This window comes from Biomphalaria glabrata, chromosome 14 (assembly GCF_947242115.1).
Source record: "Biomphalaria glabrata chromosome 14, xgBioGlab47.1, whole genome shotgun sequence".
Taxonomy (NCBI): Eukaryota; Metazoa; Mollusca; class Gastropoda; family Planorbidae; genus Biomphalaria; species Biomphalaria glabrata.
The window spans coordinates 33,770,805-33,790,754 of record NC_074724.1 but is presented as its reverse complement, the minus strand read 5'-3'; the positions used below and the strand labels follow the sequence as shown (position 1 = coordinate 33,790,754).

The 19,950-nt window shown below is 36.3% G+C and overlaps 1 protein-coding gene across 2 annotated transcripts; it reads left to right on the top strand.

Moving 5' to 3' along the window:
* The first annotated feature begins 9,194 nt into the window (after positions 1-9,194).
* On the top strand, positions 9,195-19,117 carry LOC106070709 (V-type proton ATPase catalytic subunit A-like). 2 transcript variants are annotated; one of them, XM_056010043.1, is made up of 15 exons: positions 9,195-9,342; positions 10,891-10,987; positions 11,082-11,210; positions 11,358-11,447; positions 11,902-12,026; positions 12,417-12,554; positions 12,944-13,095; positions 13,212-13,374; positions 13,787-13,895; positions 14,250-14,487; positions 14,684-14,891; positions 15,052-15,111; positions 15,312-15,406; positions 16,113-16,284; positions 17,523-19,117. In XM_056010043.1, the coding sequence occupies exons 1-15, from the start codon at positions 9,325-9,327 to the stop codon at positions 17,613-17,615; spliced, it is 1,887 nt and encodes a 628-aa protein (XP_055866018.1). In that variant the 5' UTR covers positions 9,195-9,324; the 3' UTR covers positions 17,616-19,117. The 2 variants fall into 2 exon arrangements, with proteins under 2 accessions (XP_055866018.1, XP_055866019.1); XM_056010044.1 differs by lacking the exon at positions 9,195-9,342 and adding an exon at positions 9,908-9,927.
* The last annotated feature ends 833 nt before the right edge of the window (positions 19,118-19,950 follow it).

Sequence of the window (19,950 nt, the reverse complement as noted above, 5' to 3'; positions counted from 1 at the left end):
ATTCCCCACAGTGTCGGCAACGGGCATCAAAATTTGGCCGGAACCGGGCGAAGTACGCACCTATGGGGCAGTGTCCCGTACGCCACTACGCTATTGTTGTTTGTTCTGACCTTTTTAGCCTCCACCACGGGTCCTCTCAATTTGGGCGACGCATGTGCTGCCAGACTCCCCTGGCAGTGTTGGAGTCATCCCAGGATTTCAACCACTTTTCATGTACCCACTCTCGTATAACTGTGGTAGCCTGTTGGAACGTACTTGGTGACTCAAAAGTGGGCACGGCCAGCGCTCCTTCTCGTGCTAGAGCATCAGCCACGGCATGCCCCTCACGCCGCAGTGCGAGGGCACCCACTGCATAAAGATGACAGCTCCAATAAATAGGTGGATGTTATTTGCGGCGCCTAATGCCTCTTCCACCAATTTGGACTTTCCCCCTAAGCCAGCCGTGGCTTGGAGGCAGGACTGGGAATCGCTAACCATTACAACGGTTATCTTTTTGCGCAGTTTTTGGAGCACGTAATTGAGGGTATTGGTTATCGCCGTTAATTCTGCATCAAAGCTACATGCGGCGAGGCCGCATGTGCCTGACAACTTGTCTGGTTCGTCGTCTGGGTAACAGATATAGGCCCATACCCAGCTCTTACGGGGTCCTTCATGACCGACCCGTCTACTAGCTTGGTAGCAGCTTTCAATAAAATAGTGTACATGTACTCAAGTTCCAAAAAATGAACACATTGACCTTTTCAAGTGTCATTTGTACTATATACAATGAAAGATATGCATAGAGTATGACATTAATAGATTCTGATCAATCCATTGTATCAGTAGATTATATTTGTATTGGCTGAACAATCTTTGACAGCGCTTGTGTCCTGCAAAGATAGTTTTAGTGTATGCTAGTTATATTTGTTGGCTGATGTTTACAATATCATTGTTTTGTCATGAACTGTGTATCTTGACAAATAATCAGTGATTGCATTTTCATGTCCCAGTATACTTTCTATGTTGCATTTGTAGTCTAACAAAGTTAACATCCATCTGTTAATTCTATTCTTTGCTGATCTTTTCGACTTTGTAGCTTTTAATGATTTGTGATCCTGTTTTTTTTACAAAATATTTGCCCAGTAGATATCTGGTTAGTTTTACTTTTACTGGCCAAAATATGGCTAGACATTCTTTCTCTATGACTGAATATTTCATTTCTAATGCTAATGTTTGAGTAGTGAATTTACCTGTTGAAAAAGACAAGCTCCTATCCCTTAATCAGATGAATCTGTATATAGGAAAAAGTTTTGGCTAATGCCAGGGGGTAGTTAACTCTAGTTTTTCATCTAAATTTATTTTATTTCCCTTATATCTTTTCTTGGTTAGTTCTACAAAAGGCTGAACAATATTAGAGTATTTTGGTACAAATTTCCTATAGAAGTTACAAAGACGTAAAATTGATTTAATGTCCTTTTTTTGTCTTGGGCTCTTTAATCTTGGCTTAGTGATATTTGCTGATGTAGTGTAATAGTATGGTATTCTATATTGTACCCTAGAAATTTTATCTTGTTCTGACCTATGCTTAGTTTGCTAGGTGCTGTTGTGTAATCTCAGCCTTAATAATACTGTCTCAAGTTTCTTCAGGTGTTCCGCCCAATCGTTTTTATAGATACAGATGTCATCCACATAGGATAGCACATGTGGGATGCCTTGTAGCAACTTGCCCATGCATTTTTGGAATGTGGCTGTACTGTTGACCAGTCCAAAGGGCATGACGTTCCATATGTAAAGCCCTTTTATTGTTAAAGTACACTTGAAAACTGTGTATTGCTTTGAATTGTCATCCATTTTGATTTGCCAAAATCCCCGGTTTAGATCCATTGTTGTGAAAAATGGATTCGTTACTGAGTGTGGTGTTGTCTGGGTTAGACAGTGGTTCGGCATGAACTACGGTTCATCTATTTAGTTCCCTGTAGTCGCAGCAAACACGCACACCACCTGTTTAATTTTTTTACTATAACCATAGAAGCATATGGGTTATATTTAAATCTTTCGATCTTGCCCTTTTCTGTGAGATCATTCATCTCCTTTCTGACTTGTTCCTCGTATACCAGCAGTATTTCATATGCTTTACTTTTCTATGGCAGGTTAGTTTTTAGAGTTTTATCTGATGTGTGATGATGTCTTCTGTTCCCAAGTTGTTAGGGATAACTTCCTGGAATCTAGCAATCAAATTGTCTAAACTGATTTTATGCTCTTCTTCGTTGTGTATGGTTCGCTTGCATTTCTATGTCTTCAGGTGTAATGGCTCCAGTCAGCATACTGGTTCATAATTTCTGTGTTCAAATTTAGTAAGTTTATCTATGCTTAAAAGCCTACCTTTGCCGTCTTTATTAACTTCATGTCTTCTTTCCTGTCCTCTCACTGACAGTGTATGGGCCATCAGACTGGATTTTGTTAGTTGTACCCTCCACCTTCACGAATACTAAATCTCCTGTTTGAATTAGTTTTAGCTTGATGTTCCTTTGTCTGTCCAGATTGTGCTGCATATTTATATCTGCGGATATTATGGTATGTCGGAGATTCCCTTTTGTTACCACTATCCATGGGTGTGATATTTTTCTGTCGTTCAAGTTTAGCAGGTTGGAGTGGACCTTTTTGCATTGTCCCGAAAACTAATTCATATGGTGAGAATCCTGTTGAGTCATGCCGTGTTAATCTGTAGGCTGATCTGATATATTCTAGGATTTGATCCCAGTTGTCCATGCTGTCGTTTTGTAGCTTCCTGATCATTTCTTTTATCGTTTTGTTTCAGCTTTCTATGCACCCATTTGATTGTGGATTATATACTGTGCTGTGGATCAACTTTATATTGCACATCTCTGTTGGATGCATTGTCCAAAAGCAACTTATTGGGAAAGCTGAATCTTAGAAAGAAGTGTCTAAGTGTGGAACAGATAGTGTCTGCACTGATGTCTTTTAGGTGTATGCTTCTGCCCATCTGGTATACATATCAACGATGGTGAGGATATACCTGTTTCCTCTACTGCTGATGCTCAATGGACCAACTATGTCTATGGCAATTTTGTTCCAGTAATGTTTTTATGCATCAGATTTTTGTAGTGGTACTCTGGTTGTGGTCCTCTGTTGTGCGCATTTCGTGCAACTGTTGATATGGTGTTGTATGTCTTTCTTCATTTTGGGCCAAAAAGAATCTATCGATGATCTTGTCATATGTCTTTTTTCTTTCCCATATGAGCAGCCAAGGGGTCATCATGGGCCATAGTTAATATTCTTGCTTTCAATGTTTGTGGAATGATAATCTCTACTTTGCTTTGCTTCTTTGTAGTGTTATGGCTTACAGCTATACCATTAATGTATTCATGGCAGTAATTTCCATTATTCTTATTTTTGATTAGCATGGGAATAAGAGGATCCCTTTGTAGTGCCGCCATTAGCTCGTTTCTACTCACACCAACTTCTGAGATGTTAAGTACTTCAATATCTATGTATGGCTCCTTATGTCTCGGAAGACAATGGATGGGCCCAGGTGATTATTCGTCTTGAGATGGGGCAGAATCTGGTGTGACTTATCAAGCCGATTCTGGAGCGGCAGAGTTTGCCACAGTTTATGCATGTATATGCATCTGACTTAGGGCTAGTTGACAGGGCATCTTTCTTCTTCTTTCTCTTGGCTGATGCAGCTTCGTTTCTTTTGCACTCAGTGAAGTTCTACCAGGATGTACAGTCTGTCTCCATGTTGTCTGGTCTTGGGCTATTTCTTCCCACATACTTTGTTCGATACCCATGGTTCTCATGTCTCACTTACAGACATCTCTGTAGGTTAGTCTTGGGCGGCCCTTGGGTCTGACTCCTTCTACAAGCTCAGAAATCTGGCATGCAAGTGACATGACTGAGCCAGCGTAGTCTTCTCTGTGCAAGAAGAGCATAGATACTGTGCACATTGGCCCATTTCAGAATGTCCTGGTTGGAGACATGATCCCTCCAGGAGATGCACATTATGTGTCGCATATAAGTTGCCCAACTTTCACTACCATAAAGAAGTGTGCTCAGAACACAGGCTTTGTAGACTAGGATTTTGGTTTCCATAGTCAATTCGGTATTTTCCCACACGCGCTTGGAGAGTTTTGCCTTTGCTGCAGAAGCCTTTCCTATTCTTTTTATCAGTTCAGTGTCTAAATCTAAGTTGCTGGCTATTGTTATTCCCAAGTATGTGAATCCCTGCACCACTGTAAGTGTGTAATTTCCAATATGTATCACTGGTATTTCTGCGACATCTTGTGCCAGGATTTCGGTCTTGGAGAGTTTATTGTAAGGCTAAACTCTTAACAAGTGATGCCAGAGCATTCACAAGCCTCTGCAATCCTTCTTGTGTGTGAGATATGAGTGCATCATCATCTGCGAACAGCAGTTCCCTAATCAAGAAACACCGTCTCTTCGTTTTGGCTTTAAGGCGTGCCAGGTTAAATAGCTTTCCATCGGATCTGCTGTTGATATATACTCCATCTTCCGGGAATTTAAAAGCGCTGGTGAGTACAAATGAAAAGAAGATGCCGAATAGTGTTGGAGCCAGAACACATCCTTATTTTACTCCGCTTTTGATGGAGAATGGCTTAGAGGCGGAACAGTCAAACTGTACAATGCCCTGCATATAATCATGAAAAGCTGACACTAGTTTCCGTAGCTTGTTTGGACAGCTAATTCTATCATTCTAATTCTGTAAGGCAAACAGGCGGGATCTGCTGACAAGATCAAACGCCTTGGTCAAATCAATAAAAACTATATAGAGTGACTGCTTTAGTTCTCTGCTTTTCTCCTGTAGTTGCCGCAGGGAGAAAATCATATCTGTTGTGGATCTACCGGCACTAAAACCACACTGCAATTCTGGGTAAACTCGTTCTGCCAAGATCTGCAGCCGCTTTAGTAATACACTAGCATAGGCCTTTCCAACTTTGCTAAGGAGTGAAATGCCTCTATAACTGTTAAAATTGGAGCAGTCGCCTTTATTTTTGTAAATTGTTACTATGTTGAAATCTTTCAATTCCTAGGAGACCATTCCTTGCTCCCAGCACAAACTTTGCAGTTTGTGGAGTGGCTTGATTAGGGCATGCTTTCCAGCCTGAATGGCTTCTGCAGGAATACCATCTCCTCCGGGTGCTTTCCCGTATGCAAGCATGTCAATGGCTGTGCTCAATATCTAAATGACTGTCATGATTAGTCATCCTTTTAGTTCAACTGTCTCTATATAGTTCTGATTCAATAGCTTCTTTGAGGGGAGCAGTCTATGAAGCTTGGCTGAACATGTCTTCTTTCTGTTTGGCATTAGTTTAGATCATATTTGTTGCTTTTAGTTGCCATGGTTACTTCTAACGTTTTCGAGCCAATCCATAATTTCTTTGTCGCTAATATCTCTTGCTCCTTCTACTTTCCCTATTTTAAGATCTTGTGCTGGTGTATCCATGACTATAACTTTTCTTTCACCAGTGATCCATGGTGAGTGAATATGTACTAAGTCTGTTTCACAGATGTCAAATTTCAACTTGCTGCATATGTGATTTTAATTTTGTCTTTTAGTTCCTGGCCTGGCTACAGGAATTTGGCATAATTTACTATACCTGAAGCTCTGCTATTTCTTTAAGAAATGTGAAGACATTGTCTATGACATTCATTAGTATGCTATTAATTAGGAACATGTCTATTATTTCATTGGCTTGGTTATGTCACATTTAGATAGTTCTAGCCATTTCAGTATGCTCTGTTTTACTTCAAAAATTATTCTGCTGTAGTCGCCATTTTTTTTTGTAGTTTCATATCTCTGAACAGTTTCCTGTAGTAGTCCTCAGGTTTTCCAAAGTGTTTGAGGCGTCTACCTTTTACAACTTTGTAGTCAGACTTTTGTTCTGATAGGATGTTTAAAGGTTCACCTGACAGATTGGTAAGTGGGTCTTTAGCCATATCTTTTAATGACATGTCGTAGGTTGAGGCGATGTGCTCAAATTGCACCAAAAAAGTCTCAAGCGTTTCATTTTTCTCAATAAATTTATGAAACTTTGATACGTATGGCTTGCTTTGCTGTGTTTGTGGTTGAATAATATTGGGGTTCACTTTGGCAGCTTCCAGTATGGCAATTTCCACTTTTTCATCTATCTCTTTTTGTTCTCTTTTTGTTACATTTCCAGTTCTTTCATCTCCTTGTGATGTGCAAGCTCAGCTGCGCGTTCATCTTGTTCTTGTTTGTCTTTCTCTTATTGTTCAGCTCTAATTCCCTTTCTATGAATTCAGTCTTTCTATCCCCTGTGAGACCCATTTCTTTTACTAACTCAATTAATTAATCATAATCTGACATGATTGGGTAGTAGGAATTGAGTTATTAAATTAAATATGAATGTGTGTATAGTGTCAGCTCTGTAGAATGTTTGCTCTTTTGAAACAATAGACAAATGTAAATGCTGGGTTTGTGTGTCTTTGAGTTAGGCTACACATTTAGTACTTGACAAATATAAATAGTAATCACAGATTTTAGTCCGATTTCAGCAGACAAAAAGTGTTTATTTAATGAGAATAATACATATTAAAACACTGCAACTTCTTAATGCATCCAGTTACAAATCACTGGTAAAATAAGAAATGACATGATATCCTTCATAGTAGTTATATAAACATAATTCAACATATTGAAATACAATTACATCTGCATCACACCAAGAATAGGTGTACATGCGATTTCACTACTAAATCACATCCGCACCACAGCAGGTAACAATGCAACTCCAATAATGTGTCCTGCTCCAAGTACAGAAAGCTACTGACTTCAATTTGAGTTTATCAATTCTCACTTCCACTTTCTACTCCGAGGTTTTCTCTTGGGCTTTCCCCTTCTTGACCCAAGGTGAATAAATAACACTCAGTGTTAAACCAGACTGTGACAGACCCCTAGATCATTTTCTACATTTGTTATTTCATTGTGACCCCTAGATCATTTTCTACATTGTTATTTCATTGTGACCCCTAGATCATTTTATACATTTGTTATTTCATTGTGACCCCTAGATCATTTTATACATTTGTTATTTCATTGTGACCCCTAGATCATTTTCTTCATTTGTTATTTCATTGTGACCCCTAGATCATTTTCTACACTTGTTATTTCATTGTGACCCCTATATCAATTTTCTACACTTGTTATTTCATTGTGACCCCTAGATCATTTTCTACATTTGTTATTTCATTGTGACCCCCTAGATCATTTTCTACATTTATTATTTTATTGTGACCCCTAGATCATTTTCTACATTTGTTATTTCATTGTGACCCTGAGATTGTTTTCTACATTTATTTCATTATAACTCTGAAATCGTTACTTCCGTCCATCTCGAATTTAATTGCAGTAGGTTTATTTATGCAGGAAATAGATAAACTTACATAGCAACAAGTAAAAAAAAATACATCTTTGTATTTTGATTTCATTTATGCACTTTGTACATTATATAAATATGTATAATTACCAGACAAAGTTTTGTTGTTTATTTCTTTTCATATTTATATTTCAACCTGAAAAAAAAAATCCATTTTCTCTAAGGCTTTTGAACAGTAAGGAAACATACTTGCATTAATGCATTGACTCAGTTGCGGTAGGATGTGTTGTTTATGATATTTGCCGAATGCAGTAGAATGCATTAGGATGCTAACAGCAGTTTTTTAAAATGTCTTATTAGAAGAGCTCATTGTGTCTTGTTCAGAATTGTAGTGAGCATTGCAGCTTTTTTTTTTTAGTGAAAACCAAGTATATATAAATTAAAATAGCTATTTTTTAAACAAAAGTGCTGATACTGCAGTTTATGAGGTCTACCCGCAAAACTAAATATTTTAGAAGCTTGTCAATTGATTATTTTTATGTATAATAAACAATTTTTTAGATCAAATAAAAAATTAGATTTTTTTATATTCAGAGTACTCCTTGTTTATGTATCTAGCCTTAAAAAATATCCAGCTTTTACCTGGTTGTTTACTGCAATGGCATATTAACCGTCAAATTCATTCCTTCATATCTTCTGATATAAACACACAAACTCACTTAAAACTGCATTGTCAAGTGTACAATACCTAAAGGAATTATGTTTTGGTCTGATTGATGCTTCATTGTTTGGCCTGGACTGAAACCTATTGTTTCTAGACAGAAAGATATCTGTTTGGTCAACACCATCATGAATACTGGTGTTAGTATATTTAAGTATACCGGTATTTAAAATGTTTAATGAAATCTATTACTTCGAGATCCTCAAAACCTGGGAATTATTTCAGATCAACAGCTTGAGGTTCGGTGGAGACAAAAGGCCCTGGAGATATTTAAATGGAGGGATATGTTAATGCAGGCCAGAGCCCTCCGTGGGTTGTAGCGCCACTTGGAATGGATGGATGGGGGTTCCATGACTGCTTTTTATTTATTATAAATTAATATAAATAAATGTTACGCCTTTTTTAAAGAGTATTTTGACCTATCTCAATGGAGTTTTTGATAGATTGTGTCCCCTTAATAAATACTTTCGATCCCAATAATAGAATGATCAATAAAGAACTAGATCTATGACTGTGGTTGTTTTGTTTTACATGTTCATAATTTTTATTGATCCTAACAAATGGAAATTCAGTTCGACTACAGTTGACCACTTCATCGTAACTACTGTAACAATAACAATATAGATTCAAATATGAACAACATTCACACACAAAACAGGCCTACGGGCGGCAGGGGTGTAGTGAGTAAAACGTGCGTCCGGGGCAAGGTAGGCTACTTTATTGGCCGCCCCCCCCCCATTTCCCATGAACATCATACAGAAATATAGACTGCGTGTGGCGCCGGGGCATTGTGCATCACCTCACTACGCCTCTGGATTCTAGCCCAAACCAAGACGGGGGAATCGGCAGGGTTCGAGGTAGTGACCATCGAATGACAGTTCAGAGAGCGCATAAGGGTAAGCAGACCACCAGGTAGGTTGAAAACAGCCTAGGTTAGTGCGAGTAATGTGGAGTAGTAGGCCTTAGCATTGTTGTCCTAGCTTCACAACCAAGGGTCAATGCAATTTTTTTTTTAAATATGCTTTTTTTTTTTTTTAGGGCGAATCACGATGACTGTTGCTAACGAGTACAAGTTGTGACTATACCATTATTTAAATAGCGTTTATATAGTTCAGTGAAAGTTCAAGTCTGACATCTCTGCTTGCGCGAGCTCGTGACCTAAGGGAGTTAATTATAATAATAAAATTTGTAGGAAGCGGAAATCGGCAATCACGAGAAAAACAGTGTTCACTTCCGTAACATCATATGACAGAAACGAAAATGGTAAGACGGTATACTTGTTTTATATTCTACAGTTTTATTAGTTGTTGTCGTTTTGCACTTAGAGTTTTAACAAATGTTTTTGCAACGCGAAACTTTGTTCACTTTATGCGATAAGCTTTACAATTTATAGCTTTTTCCTAAATCTATTTGTGTTTAGTGTAAGTCTGGTGAGACTTGTTTGTTTGAATGTTTCAAACTTGTCTTGTATTTTTTTTTTTTACTTGTTCAAGTTGTTGAGACCCAGTTCAAGACACTGACTTAGACAGTTGAGTTAAAGTTGTAATGACTAATGTAGCCTAACTCTTACAAGTTCAAGTCGCAAGTAGAGTTCAGAGACACTGTAATTTGGTCAATGAAAACTTGTAGAATAAATAGTTAAGCCTAAGGCTAAGCCACCATTTAAAAAATCATCATATGATTATGAAAAATATTCATGTAATTCATCTCTTTAAATTGTAAATCATCACATCAGTTGATAAGACAGTGTAGGATAGTGCTGCTAGTAATAGTAACTAGACTGCTAGACTGTTACTTGTGAAACTCTGGAACTTAACTTCTTTTTCTCAACAATAGAATAACAAAATGGTAAATCATTCATTCTTTTTTTTTTTAAATATTTTTGATTTCAGATAATCATAATGAAATATGATTTTAGCGATTTAATATATTTTCAAAACTTAGAAATTTCCATTAGGATATGAGTAATGCTTTGACATGAACAGTTCTTTAGAATGTTTTTCTAATCAGTAAAATCTAGTACTATAAAAATCATGATTAAGACTTAAGTGTCTCGTTAACATTTTGTGATTGTTTCTTATGATAAGAATATATTTGAAACTTACTAAATCTAGTTAAACTTTTATGTACATGCAATTCTTTTTTTTTTCCTTTCATACGCGGGCACAAATTGTTAAATATAATATATATATAGATCTTTATATGGCAGTCCCAGGCTGTATAAACACTAATGGGCATCTTTGACCTTCTTAGTTTGACCTTAACTTTTAGTCCATGACCTTCTGTTCTGTTAACAAGATTTTAAATCTTTTTATTTTACATGAAAATGGAAACTGCACAAACCTTCATGAATTTATTATGATAATTTATTTATTTATTTTAATTTCTAATTTTAACTCTGTTATACTTTGACCTAAAGCTCTATCATGATATGTTCACACTTTTGATATACTATACTCTCACATCTTCACAACTATGAAAGTAGGTCTAAATAAACATGATAGACATGTCCATATCATGATGACCAAATTTCAACGCTGGTCACCTCATTTAATACAAATACATTTTTCTCTGTTAAGTCATAAACATGTTTTGTAGTGGGCACTACAGATTCGACTTTTGAAACTATAATTACAAATTCTATCATCAAGATTCAAATATATTGTTGTGCTGTTTAATTGCGAAGTCTTGTTTAACAGTAAATATTAAGCAAGCCATGTTTTTTTTTATCAATGATGTTATGAGGGGTCAGTGCAGTGAGATTTTAGTGTAAAAAGAAAAGGATTACAAATAGTACCTATTCTTTTACAGACGCATGAAACTGATCACACTATGCAGCCCCTGATGAAGGTGGCAGATGCAGAGAAAGAGAGCATGTATGGATACATCTACTCTGTATCCGGCCCTGGTAAGCATCAGACTATTTCAACAATAGAACATAAATCATAATAGCGAAAATTTGTCTCTTGAATTGCAAAAAAAAAAATTATATTTTTTTTCAGTCGTCACTGCCCAGAACATGGCTGGTGCAGCCATTATGGAGCTTGTACGTGTCGGCCACTCAGAGCTGGTAGGGGAGATCATTAGGCTGGAAGGAGACACAGCTACCATCCAAGTATACGAAGATACCTGTATCCTTGCTTTACTTTTCAATTTCTATTGATTAAAAGATAAAAAAAAAAAAGAAGTTTAGTCCTAGATATTAATTATTTCACCTAGTAAATTTCTTATTGATTTTAAAATGAAAGTTGCAGAAAACGCCTTAACTCTTTGCCTAGCTGGTGTCACTGTGGGTGATCCTGTACTCAGAACAAAGAAACCATTGTCAGTAGAGCTAGGTCCAGGCCTTATGGGCAGTATTTATGATGGTAAGTGGTCATAGGGCACAACAAATGCCCTGGTCTATTGGGAAGTCATTGGCTTAAGGGGTGGGTGGGGAGGGGGAATTCTTGTGTTCTGTTAGAGCACCTGGATTTTACACCAGTTATCTTTCAAAAAATATAAATAAAATGCTGATTTTAATACGTTTAAATATTTTTGATACAAGGTTGGGATCTAACTCCAGAGAGCTGGCCCTGTATCACATCTAGGCAGTGCAAATGTATTACTTAGATCTCCATTTGAAGCACAAACATGAAAATTATTTTCTTTGTATTAAAACGAAGCATAGTTTTTAATTACTACAGGATCTCCTTGATAAGACAATAGAGTTTTAAAAAGTAATAAATTAAAACACACTACAATATTTTAAAGCTCATTGTGTCAGCTAAGTGTTCATTACAACTAATCAGATAACCATACTATGACTGCTTTGTTTCCTAGGTATTCAGCGTCCACTAGAAGACATCAGTGACCTGACACAAAGTATTTACATCCCTAAAGGTATCAACATTCCTGCTTTGGACAGAAACAAGAGGTGGGACTTTGAGCCACTGAAAGGCATTAGGGTAGGTATTAATTTTTTTCCATGGTGCTACCATACAGTTGACCATATTCATTAATGCTTTGAAAATATTTGTATACTTTGATGTTTGAGTATAGGTGTAAAATATCTTTTTATTGTTTTTGTATAGCACAAATTTTATGCTTATAGCAGGCGTTATGGTCCAATCTCTTTTGTGGACCAGTTGGGGAGGTATCTGGGAGAAGGTTTCCGTGCTGCCTTTAGGCAGTCAACAAACACAACTCAGCTTGAGTCAGGTTTCCAACTCGAGCGGCCTCGTTAGGTAGCTAAGGAAGTTGATACCTCTCAGCCATACATCATAATGTTGAAATGCTTAGAATCTTTTTGTATATTGATCAATGGAGTTGGGAAATCTTTTTGTTTTGTGTTTCAGGTTGGCAGCCATTTGAGTGGTGGTGATATATATGGCATGGTCTATGAGAACATTCTGGTCAAGCACAGGATTATGCTTTCACCAAAAAGTATGGGTACAGTCACATGGATTGCTCCACCTGGCTCGTATGGAGTTGGGGTCAGTTGAAACATGCTTTTAATTATATGGAATTATCATTTTGTTGTTATATGAAAAAAAAAAATTCATCAGAGTTTAGAATGATATCTGCTGAAAGATTCCAGTTGGCCAGGAATTCTTCAGATTGCAGTCAAGTGCTTTACCACTCATCCACCACGCCCCAATTGACAAACATACTTTGCAACAACAAAAAAACTATTTGCTTTGACTATATTTACTTAATATTTTAGCTTCTGCAGTTATGTATGTGCCTACAAAGAATTCATATCTTGTGATAAATGGCGCAAATTCAATATTTATGCAACTTTTCATATAAATCTAACTTAGAAATTTCATTTTTATTTTACTTTTTTTTTCTTTAAAAAATATTTTCATTATCTTGTCATCAGGAACCTGTTCTTGAAACTGAATTTGATGGAGTAAAGACCAAACACACAATGATGCAAGTCTGGCCTGTGCGTCAAATGCGTCCAGTCACTGATAAACTAGCTGCCAACTATCCCCTGTTGACTGGTCAGAGAGTGTTGGATGCTCTTTTTCCGTAAGAAAAAAAAATTTCTTTTATGAAGTTTTTGTTGGATTATAATTTGAATATACATTTATGTTTCATTACAAATTATGCTAATGTACTACATTTCATTTATTTATTTTTTTTAGTTGTGTACAGGGTGGAACCACCGCCATCCCTGGGGCTTTCGGCTGCGGCAAAACTGTCATCTCCCAGTCACTTTCTAAATTCTCAAACTCTGACATCATCATCTACGTAGGTTGTGGCGAGAGAGGTAATGAGATGTCTGAAGTATTGAGAGACTTCCCTGAGGTGAGTTCATTAGTGAAGGATTGTGAGCTTCAGGAGGGTTTACATTTCTTGATAAGATTCTTGAGGGCACTCTTTAATACATCCACAACCTGCCAGAAAAATGGCTTGTCATTTTTTTTCCCCTGAGCATATATTAACATCTCTATTAGTGTGCAAAAGGATTTTTTTAATGTCTAAAAAGCTAAACAGAAATGTTTAACTTTCAATTATTTTTAAAGTATAGGAATAAAAGATTGTTCACACAAAACTTAAAACCTTTTTTAAACTTCTTATTCATGCCTTTATCTCTTACCTTACTGCAAGTCTTTTAACATGTTTTAGACAATTGCTTGTTACTGCAAGCCTATTAGCATGCAAATCTTGAGTTAATGTGTAGAAAGCAGTGCATACATGCTAAGATTCTCATTTCCAGCTGACTATGGATGTTGAAGGCAAACAAGAGAGTATCATGAAGAGAACAGCACTTGTTGCCAACACCTCCAACATGCCAGTAGCTGCTCGAGAGGCTTCTATTTACACTGGTAAACTTCTATATACAAATATAATAATATACTAAATTCTTTTTTTTTCCCTTGTATTTTATTTAATCAACTCCCAAGTTTAAGTTTCCCATTTCATTATAAAGTCTGGCTGGTCAGGAAATTTTTTTCCAACATTGAACATTTCTGGCTTCTGTATGCCAAATTTTTTCAAGGATAATAAAATATTGTTAATATTATTATCTGTATATTTAGTTAATTAAAAACAAAAGCTTGTCTACATTGTTTTGAAAGTCTATACTTAACTAAATAAAAGCTAGAATAGTCTAGTGAACAAGTATTATTTGAAAACATTACAAGCTACCAGGAGTATTAACACATTTATTTCCCCTTTAGGTATCACATTGTCAGAATACTTCAGAGATATGGGTCTGAACGTGTCCATGATGGCTGACTCCACATCTCGTTGGGCCGAGGCCTTGAGAGAGATCTCTGGTCGTTTAGCTGAGATGCCTGCTGATTCTGGCTACCCCGCCTACCTTCCTGCTAGATTGGCCCACTTCTACGAGAGAGCCGGTCGTGTCAAGTGTCTAGGTAACCCAAGCAGAGAGGGCTCTGTCAGTATTGTCGGAGCGTAAGTTGATTTATAACTTCCTGATTTTTGTCAGTGGATTAATTTTTTAGGAATTTTTTTAAAATTATTATTTGAAATTGGTAAATAAAATGTTCCTTTGTTGGATTAGTGACTGTCTTTTGAAGTATCCAATTACATTAGTCTAATATGTAAGACTTCAAAGTCATTGAAAAGCTTGTTATTATTTGTGTTTCAGTGTGTCTCCACCTGGTGGTGACTTCTCTGACCCTGTCACAACAGCCACACTCAACATCGTCCAGGTGTTTTGGGGTCTTGACAAGAAGCTTGCCCAGAGAAAACACTTTCCCTCAGTCAATTGGCTCATCTCTTATTCCAAGTATGACAGAGCCCTTGATGAGTTTTATGAAAAGAATTATCCAGACTTTGTCCCTCTCAAGAGCAAGGTATGTCTTGATTTGCTTTGTCTGAATGTTAAAATGTGAGATGAGACATTACAAGTCCATTTAGTTTGAGTCAGGAATTTTAAATATATCTTAATCATTATCAACCAAATCCCTTTACTTTCTAACTTATCTATTTTATTTCAATAATACATTGTTATAGTGTAAAGAAATCCTTCAAGAAGAAGAAGATCTGTCTGAAATTGTACAGCTTGTCGGCAAGGTGAGAGTTGATTTTTAACATCTTAGCTTTAGTGAAAATAATTTTTAACCTTTATTTGGTCTGTGGAGAAAAAAACAACTTAAGTTTAGGTCATTCCACATAGATTGCCAAAACACAGAAGCAGTGACATCTTACTTAAGCTCTTGCCTAACTGTGAGCCATGAAATAACTTCACGTTGACTTGTTTTGATTGTTCCCAGGGTTCACTTGCAGAGTCTGATAAAATCACACTAGAGGTAGCTAAGCTGATCAAGGATGATTACCTACAACAAAATGGTTACACACCTTATGACAGGTCAGTCCACTACTTCCCAGTTCTTTTAACATGATCTAGTGGCAAGTCATTTGTTTGCAGGACTTATCGACCAGTCTGATGATGTCCCAGCTGTTATAGTTTCTTCTTCTTCTTGAAACTGTCAGGTACTCTAAGCCAGCAAAAGTTAACCAGAGCTCCCTTTCACGGTGCCAGAGACCACGTGCACCGGGACCCGTGCCATTTTCCTTTTCTATACCAGGCTAACTGTGCAGGACACGCCATTTATTTAACGGCGCCTGGATTGTGACAAGGTTATGGGAGCTTTTTTACTACAACTCCGCACAATGCAATGAGGATGCTCTCGCACCCCCTTAGGCACCCCCACTGGAGTCTTGTTTTGCTACCCTTTGGCCTAATTGTTTCCACCCGGGCGCCACTATGAGGCAGGGTAGCATGCCCGGGCTGTTTAATATATGTCAGGTCTGACAATGGCAGTAAGACTTCATTTAATTTCAGCAAATTTTTCATTCTGAAAGACATTTTGACCGAATTTTTGATAGTTTACTTTGTAAATTATTGTTTTTCATACTCATACTTTGTAAATTATTTCTTTTCAATATTATTATATTGATTATAGTCTAACTAGGAATTTTCATTGATAGCAAATATTTGTTTTAGATTACTGGAGGATGAATATGCCAGAGGTTGACTCTAACTGATCAAGCATTTGTTACTTTATTTGTAGGTTCTGTCCATTCTACAAGACTGTGGGCATGATGAAAAACATTATCTCTTTCTATGACATGGCCCGCCATGCGGTCGAGACCACTGCCCAGAGTGACAACAAGGTGACATTTGCCATCATTAAGGAACAGATGGGAGGTATTATGTACAAGCTAAGCAACATGAAATTCAAGGTAACCACTACCATCTGACCTAAATTATCTTGTTTTGTTTTTTTATTAATTTATGAAGCAGGATGAACTTAAATAAATAAGATTTTTTTAATTATTATTTTGCATGATGCTCGAGGTTTTAGTTTACTTCATTAGTAAAATGAATTTTTTTAGTCTGGGCTATTGTTAAGCTGATCCTGTGGGCACATTTCATCGCAGGCAAAGTTTGTCTCCGTGTTGTCTTAGTAGCCAGCTGTCACGTGTAGTTTTTAAGCTCAAATGTGATGAGGGCTCGTTATAATGAAGACATAGGGACTTAATTAAAGCATGATGTGTAATCCAGTCAAAGACAATATATTTTCTTTAATTAAAATTGTTTTAACAGAAATGTTATTGAATTAAATTATTGCTTTTATATAGCGCTACTTTCATGCTTACAGCATGCTCAAAGGGCTATGGTCCAATTTCATTTGTGGACCAGTAGGGGGCAGGGGATATCTGGGAGAAGGTTTTTCCGTGCTGCCTTTAGGCGCTCAGTAAACATAACTCTGCTTGAGTCGGGTGTCAAACCTAGAGCGCCCTTCATAGGTAGCCAATTTCAAGCGTACTTAGCCTCTTGACCACCCATCCCAGTAAAAAGAACTGATTCGAAATGGAACTGAAATTGCTTCCTAACTTCTATGCTTTTAATATATGCATTTGAACATTCCTCATGTCATTGGCATTTGTTTACATATTTTTGCCCATGCGCTTCCAAGGAGAGCTTTCACTGATGTATTTCCACATCATTGTTCTGTAGTTTGTCATGCCTACCTTTGATATTATGTGTTAGCCAAAAGTTTTTACAGAAATTTCATTCTTGAATGTATCTGATTTATAAACTCAGATAAGCCATAGAATGACATTTTTTAGCAACCTAATATTTGTAATATTTCCTAAAACTATTCTGCTTTAGACTTAGTGTATATGGAAGTAATGGATCCTGTTAAAGCATCTCTACAGGTCTGGGAAACAACAAATTCCTTGACCTGTATGGTGACATAATATGCACTGCACTAAACAGCAGGGCTTCTGTCCACAGAATTTTAAATGAAGTTTGATGATGATGATTAAAACGTAGTTTTCAATTAAGAGTACTACTTTAATTGCTAGGCTGTTGGCCTATGGTGTGACAGTCAATCGTACCATGGTCACGTGACTATTCGAGAAAAAAAATCATTTCTGGTGTTAATGTTAAAGCTTTTTTACTTTGTCTCCAGGATCCTTACAAAGATGGTGAAGCCAAGATTAAACAAGAGTTTGAGGAACTACATGAAGAGATGCAGCAAGCATTTAGCAACCTAGAGCTGTAGACACATGTAGGCAGACTTAGACCAGTGTGTAGGCAATGTTGTGACTCATTTTAGTATGTTAGTAGTCCACTTCTTTCTTCCCGTGCACTCAGACTAGGTACAACAAATGTTTTTTTATCTTTTCATGAAGGCTGGTGATGTTCAAATTCAACCTTTTTGTTTGTATCAATAATTTATACATTGTGATGTTTGAGTATCCTTGTGATTCTTGCTTGTGAAAAAAAAAAAAGATTTTTTTGTTCAATGACCATTCATCTGTACATATTATGCATGCAACTTGATGAAACATGTGAATGGAATGCAAGCTTGTGTTGGAGAATATTTTACAATTTCTTCCAAATTGTTTTCCATCATAGTGAGAATATAGACTCTTACGTATTTCCCCCTACGTCTCCGTGCCCACCATTTTTTTTTGGTTAACAAATCAGTCATTGTGAGTTTTGCTATGACAATGACTTTATAGAAGACTGGCACAGCATCGCTGGTTTGACTGATTTGTTCACTTTTGAAAATAAAAAAAGTAATGTCATTTTATTCAACTTTTTTTTTTTTACTTGTGATAATTTTGTATTTCTTAATCGCATCCGTTTAATAAATAACTGTACCTGCAGAACACAACTACAGTTATTTCCCTTATTATGTAAACTTTTTTTTTTGTACAATAAAGTCCATAGTCAGGATTTTTTTTTTCTTTGTGTCATGATTATGTATATCATGTATTGAATGGGAAACTTCTTCTTAAAAAGGGTACTGTAGATCTTTGCTAATTGTATATTTTGTAAATGTTTCGATATTTTGTGTTACTTAGCGTTCATGTAAGTTAGGAAGAGTCTGTTGAAAACCTGTTTTTTTTGTTTTATTTATTACATTCCAAGTAGGTTAGGGTTTAGTTTTGATCACATGATTAGAAGCTCGTTTTGTCATTGGTTCATCTCTCACCAATCAAAAAGAGCAGGCATTTCATTGTCATTCCAGCTGACACACTTGTAAATATCTTTTAATTTATGTAGTAAATTTCACCATCATTCAGCCATGTCCTGTTCCAACTGGTTTAGCTTTTGATGTTTCCAAAAATGCATGTGAAAGATCTATCAGAATTCTATTTTTTTCTGTATCAACATATGTTTGTGTAATGAAATGTTCAGATTAAGCAGGAGAACAAAATGTATATTGACCATTGTCAAAACTGGGACTCTTTTGTCACTGCTCTATGTAAATTATAAATACATGGAAGGAACTATTGGGGAAGTAACTATTAATAACATGTGTTAAGAGTGACACTAAGGGCTCAAGATATTAAATAGTAAAATTGATGTTCAAAATGAATGAATGTGTGTGAAAAGGTAGTGTCTTGTGTTTTTTGTTGTTCTAGATCACTTTAGCTATACTATGGATGTGTAACAGGAATATATTATAACATAGTTAACAAACTATTATGGACGAATATCCATTAGCTTGGATGTCTTTCAGTGTAATAAAAAAAAAAAGTATAAACTCAAATATTTCTTTTGTTTGGTTTCATGTTTCAAAATTTATTTTTACAAAATTGTATTAACCTCATCTTAAAGAAACTGCATGTGTAGGTTGCTTGTGGTTAGAGTTAACTATCCAAGGGCAATCATTCTTTCTTGAACAGACTTGTTTATTTAGAAGTTTCTTATAGTTAGACCTGTAAGGGGGAGAGAATCGGCACTTACAGTCTAGGGGCAGTCACAATGTCTTTGAAACAGAACCTCATATTTGCCATATTTTCAAGTTTCTCATTTTTATTAATGTAAGGGGATAGAATAGGATTAAAAATGCAAGGGAAATAAGTGCGTCTTTGTAAGCAACCTTAAGTCTTGTGAGCTTAAAACTCTTGTGAAGTTACTCATGTACAGCACTACAAGGGGAGAGAATCATTGACAATTCAAGGACAATCACTCAAACTCAGGTTTTGTGAAGTTTCTCATGTTTAGTACAAAGCGTCTGGGTTGAACCTTGAATACATTATTTCACCAACTTTTCATTCTCGGATCAAGTTGAAACTTTGCACAGTTAATCATTGTCAATGACAACACATGTATCCAAAAAATACTAATTAGTCATAATTAATTGATAAATTTTCTTTTCTTTAGAAAATGCACTAATCCAAGGTGAGATACGCCTTGAGAAGAGAATTAAGTCATTCGTTAAAGATTTCAAACTAACCTAAAAAAACCTATTTTGATAGTACTTGAATAGCTTAGTGGCCTGAATGTCCATCGGGAAGCTCAGCACCTTGTGTTCAGATTGAAGCAAATTTAAAAAAATGGCTTTTGAAAAAGCAGCACCAAAACCTCCAGTGCTTTTCAAA

Excerpts from the sequence above, each read along its gene's own strand:
- LOC106070709 (XM_056010043.1), top strand. Across the intron at positions 15,407-16,112 it reads GGTTACACACCTTATGACAG|GTTCTGTCCATTCTACAAGA; the intron begins GTCAGTCCACTA and ends CTTTATTTGTAG. Across the intron at positions 16,285-17,522 it reads TAAGCAACATGAAATTCAAG|GATCCTTACAAAGATGGTGA; the intron begins GTAACCACTACC and ends CTTTGTCTCCAG.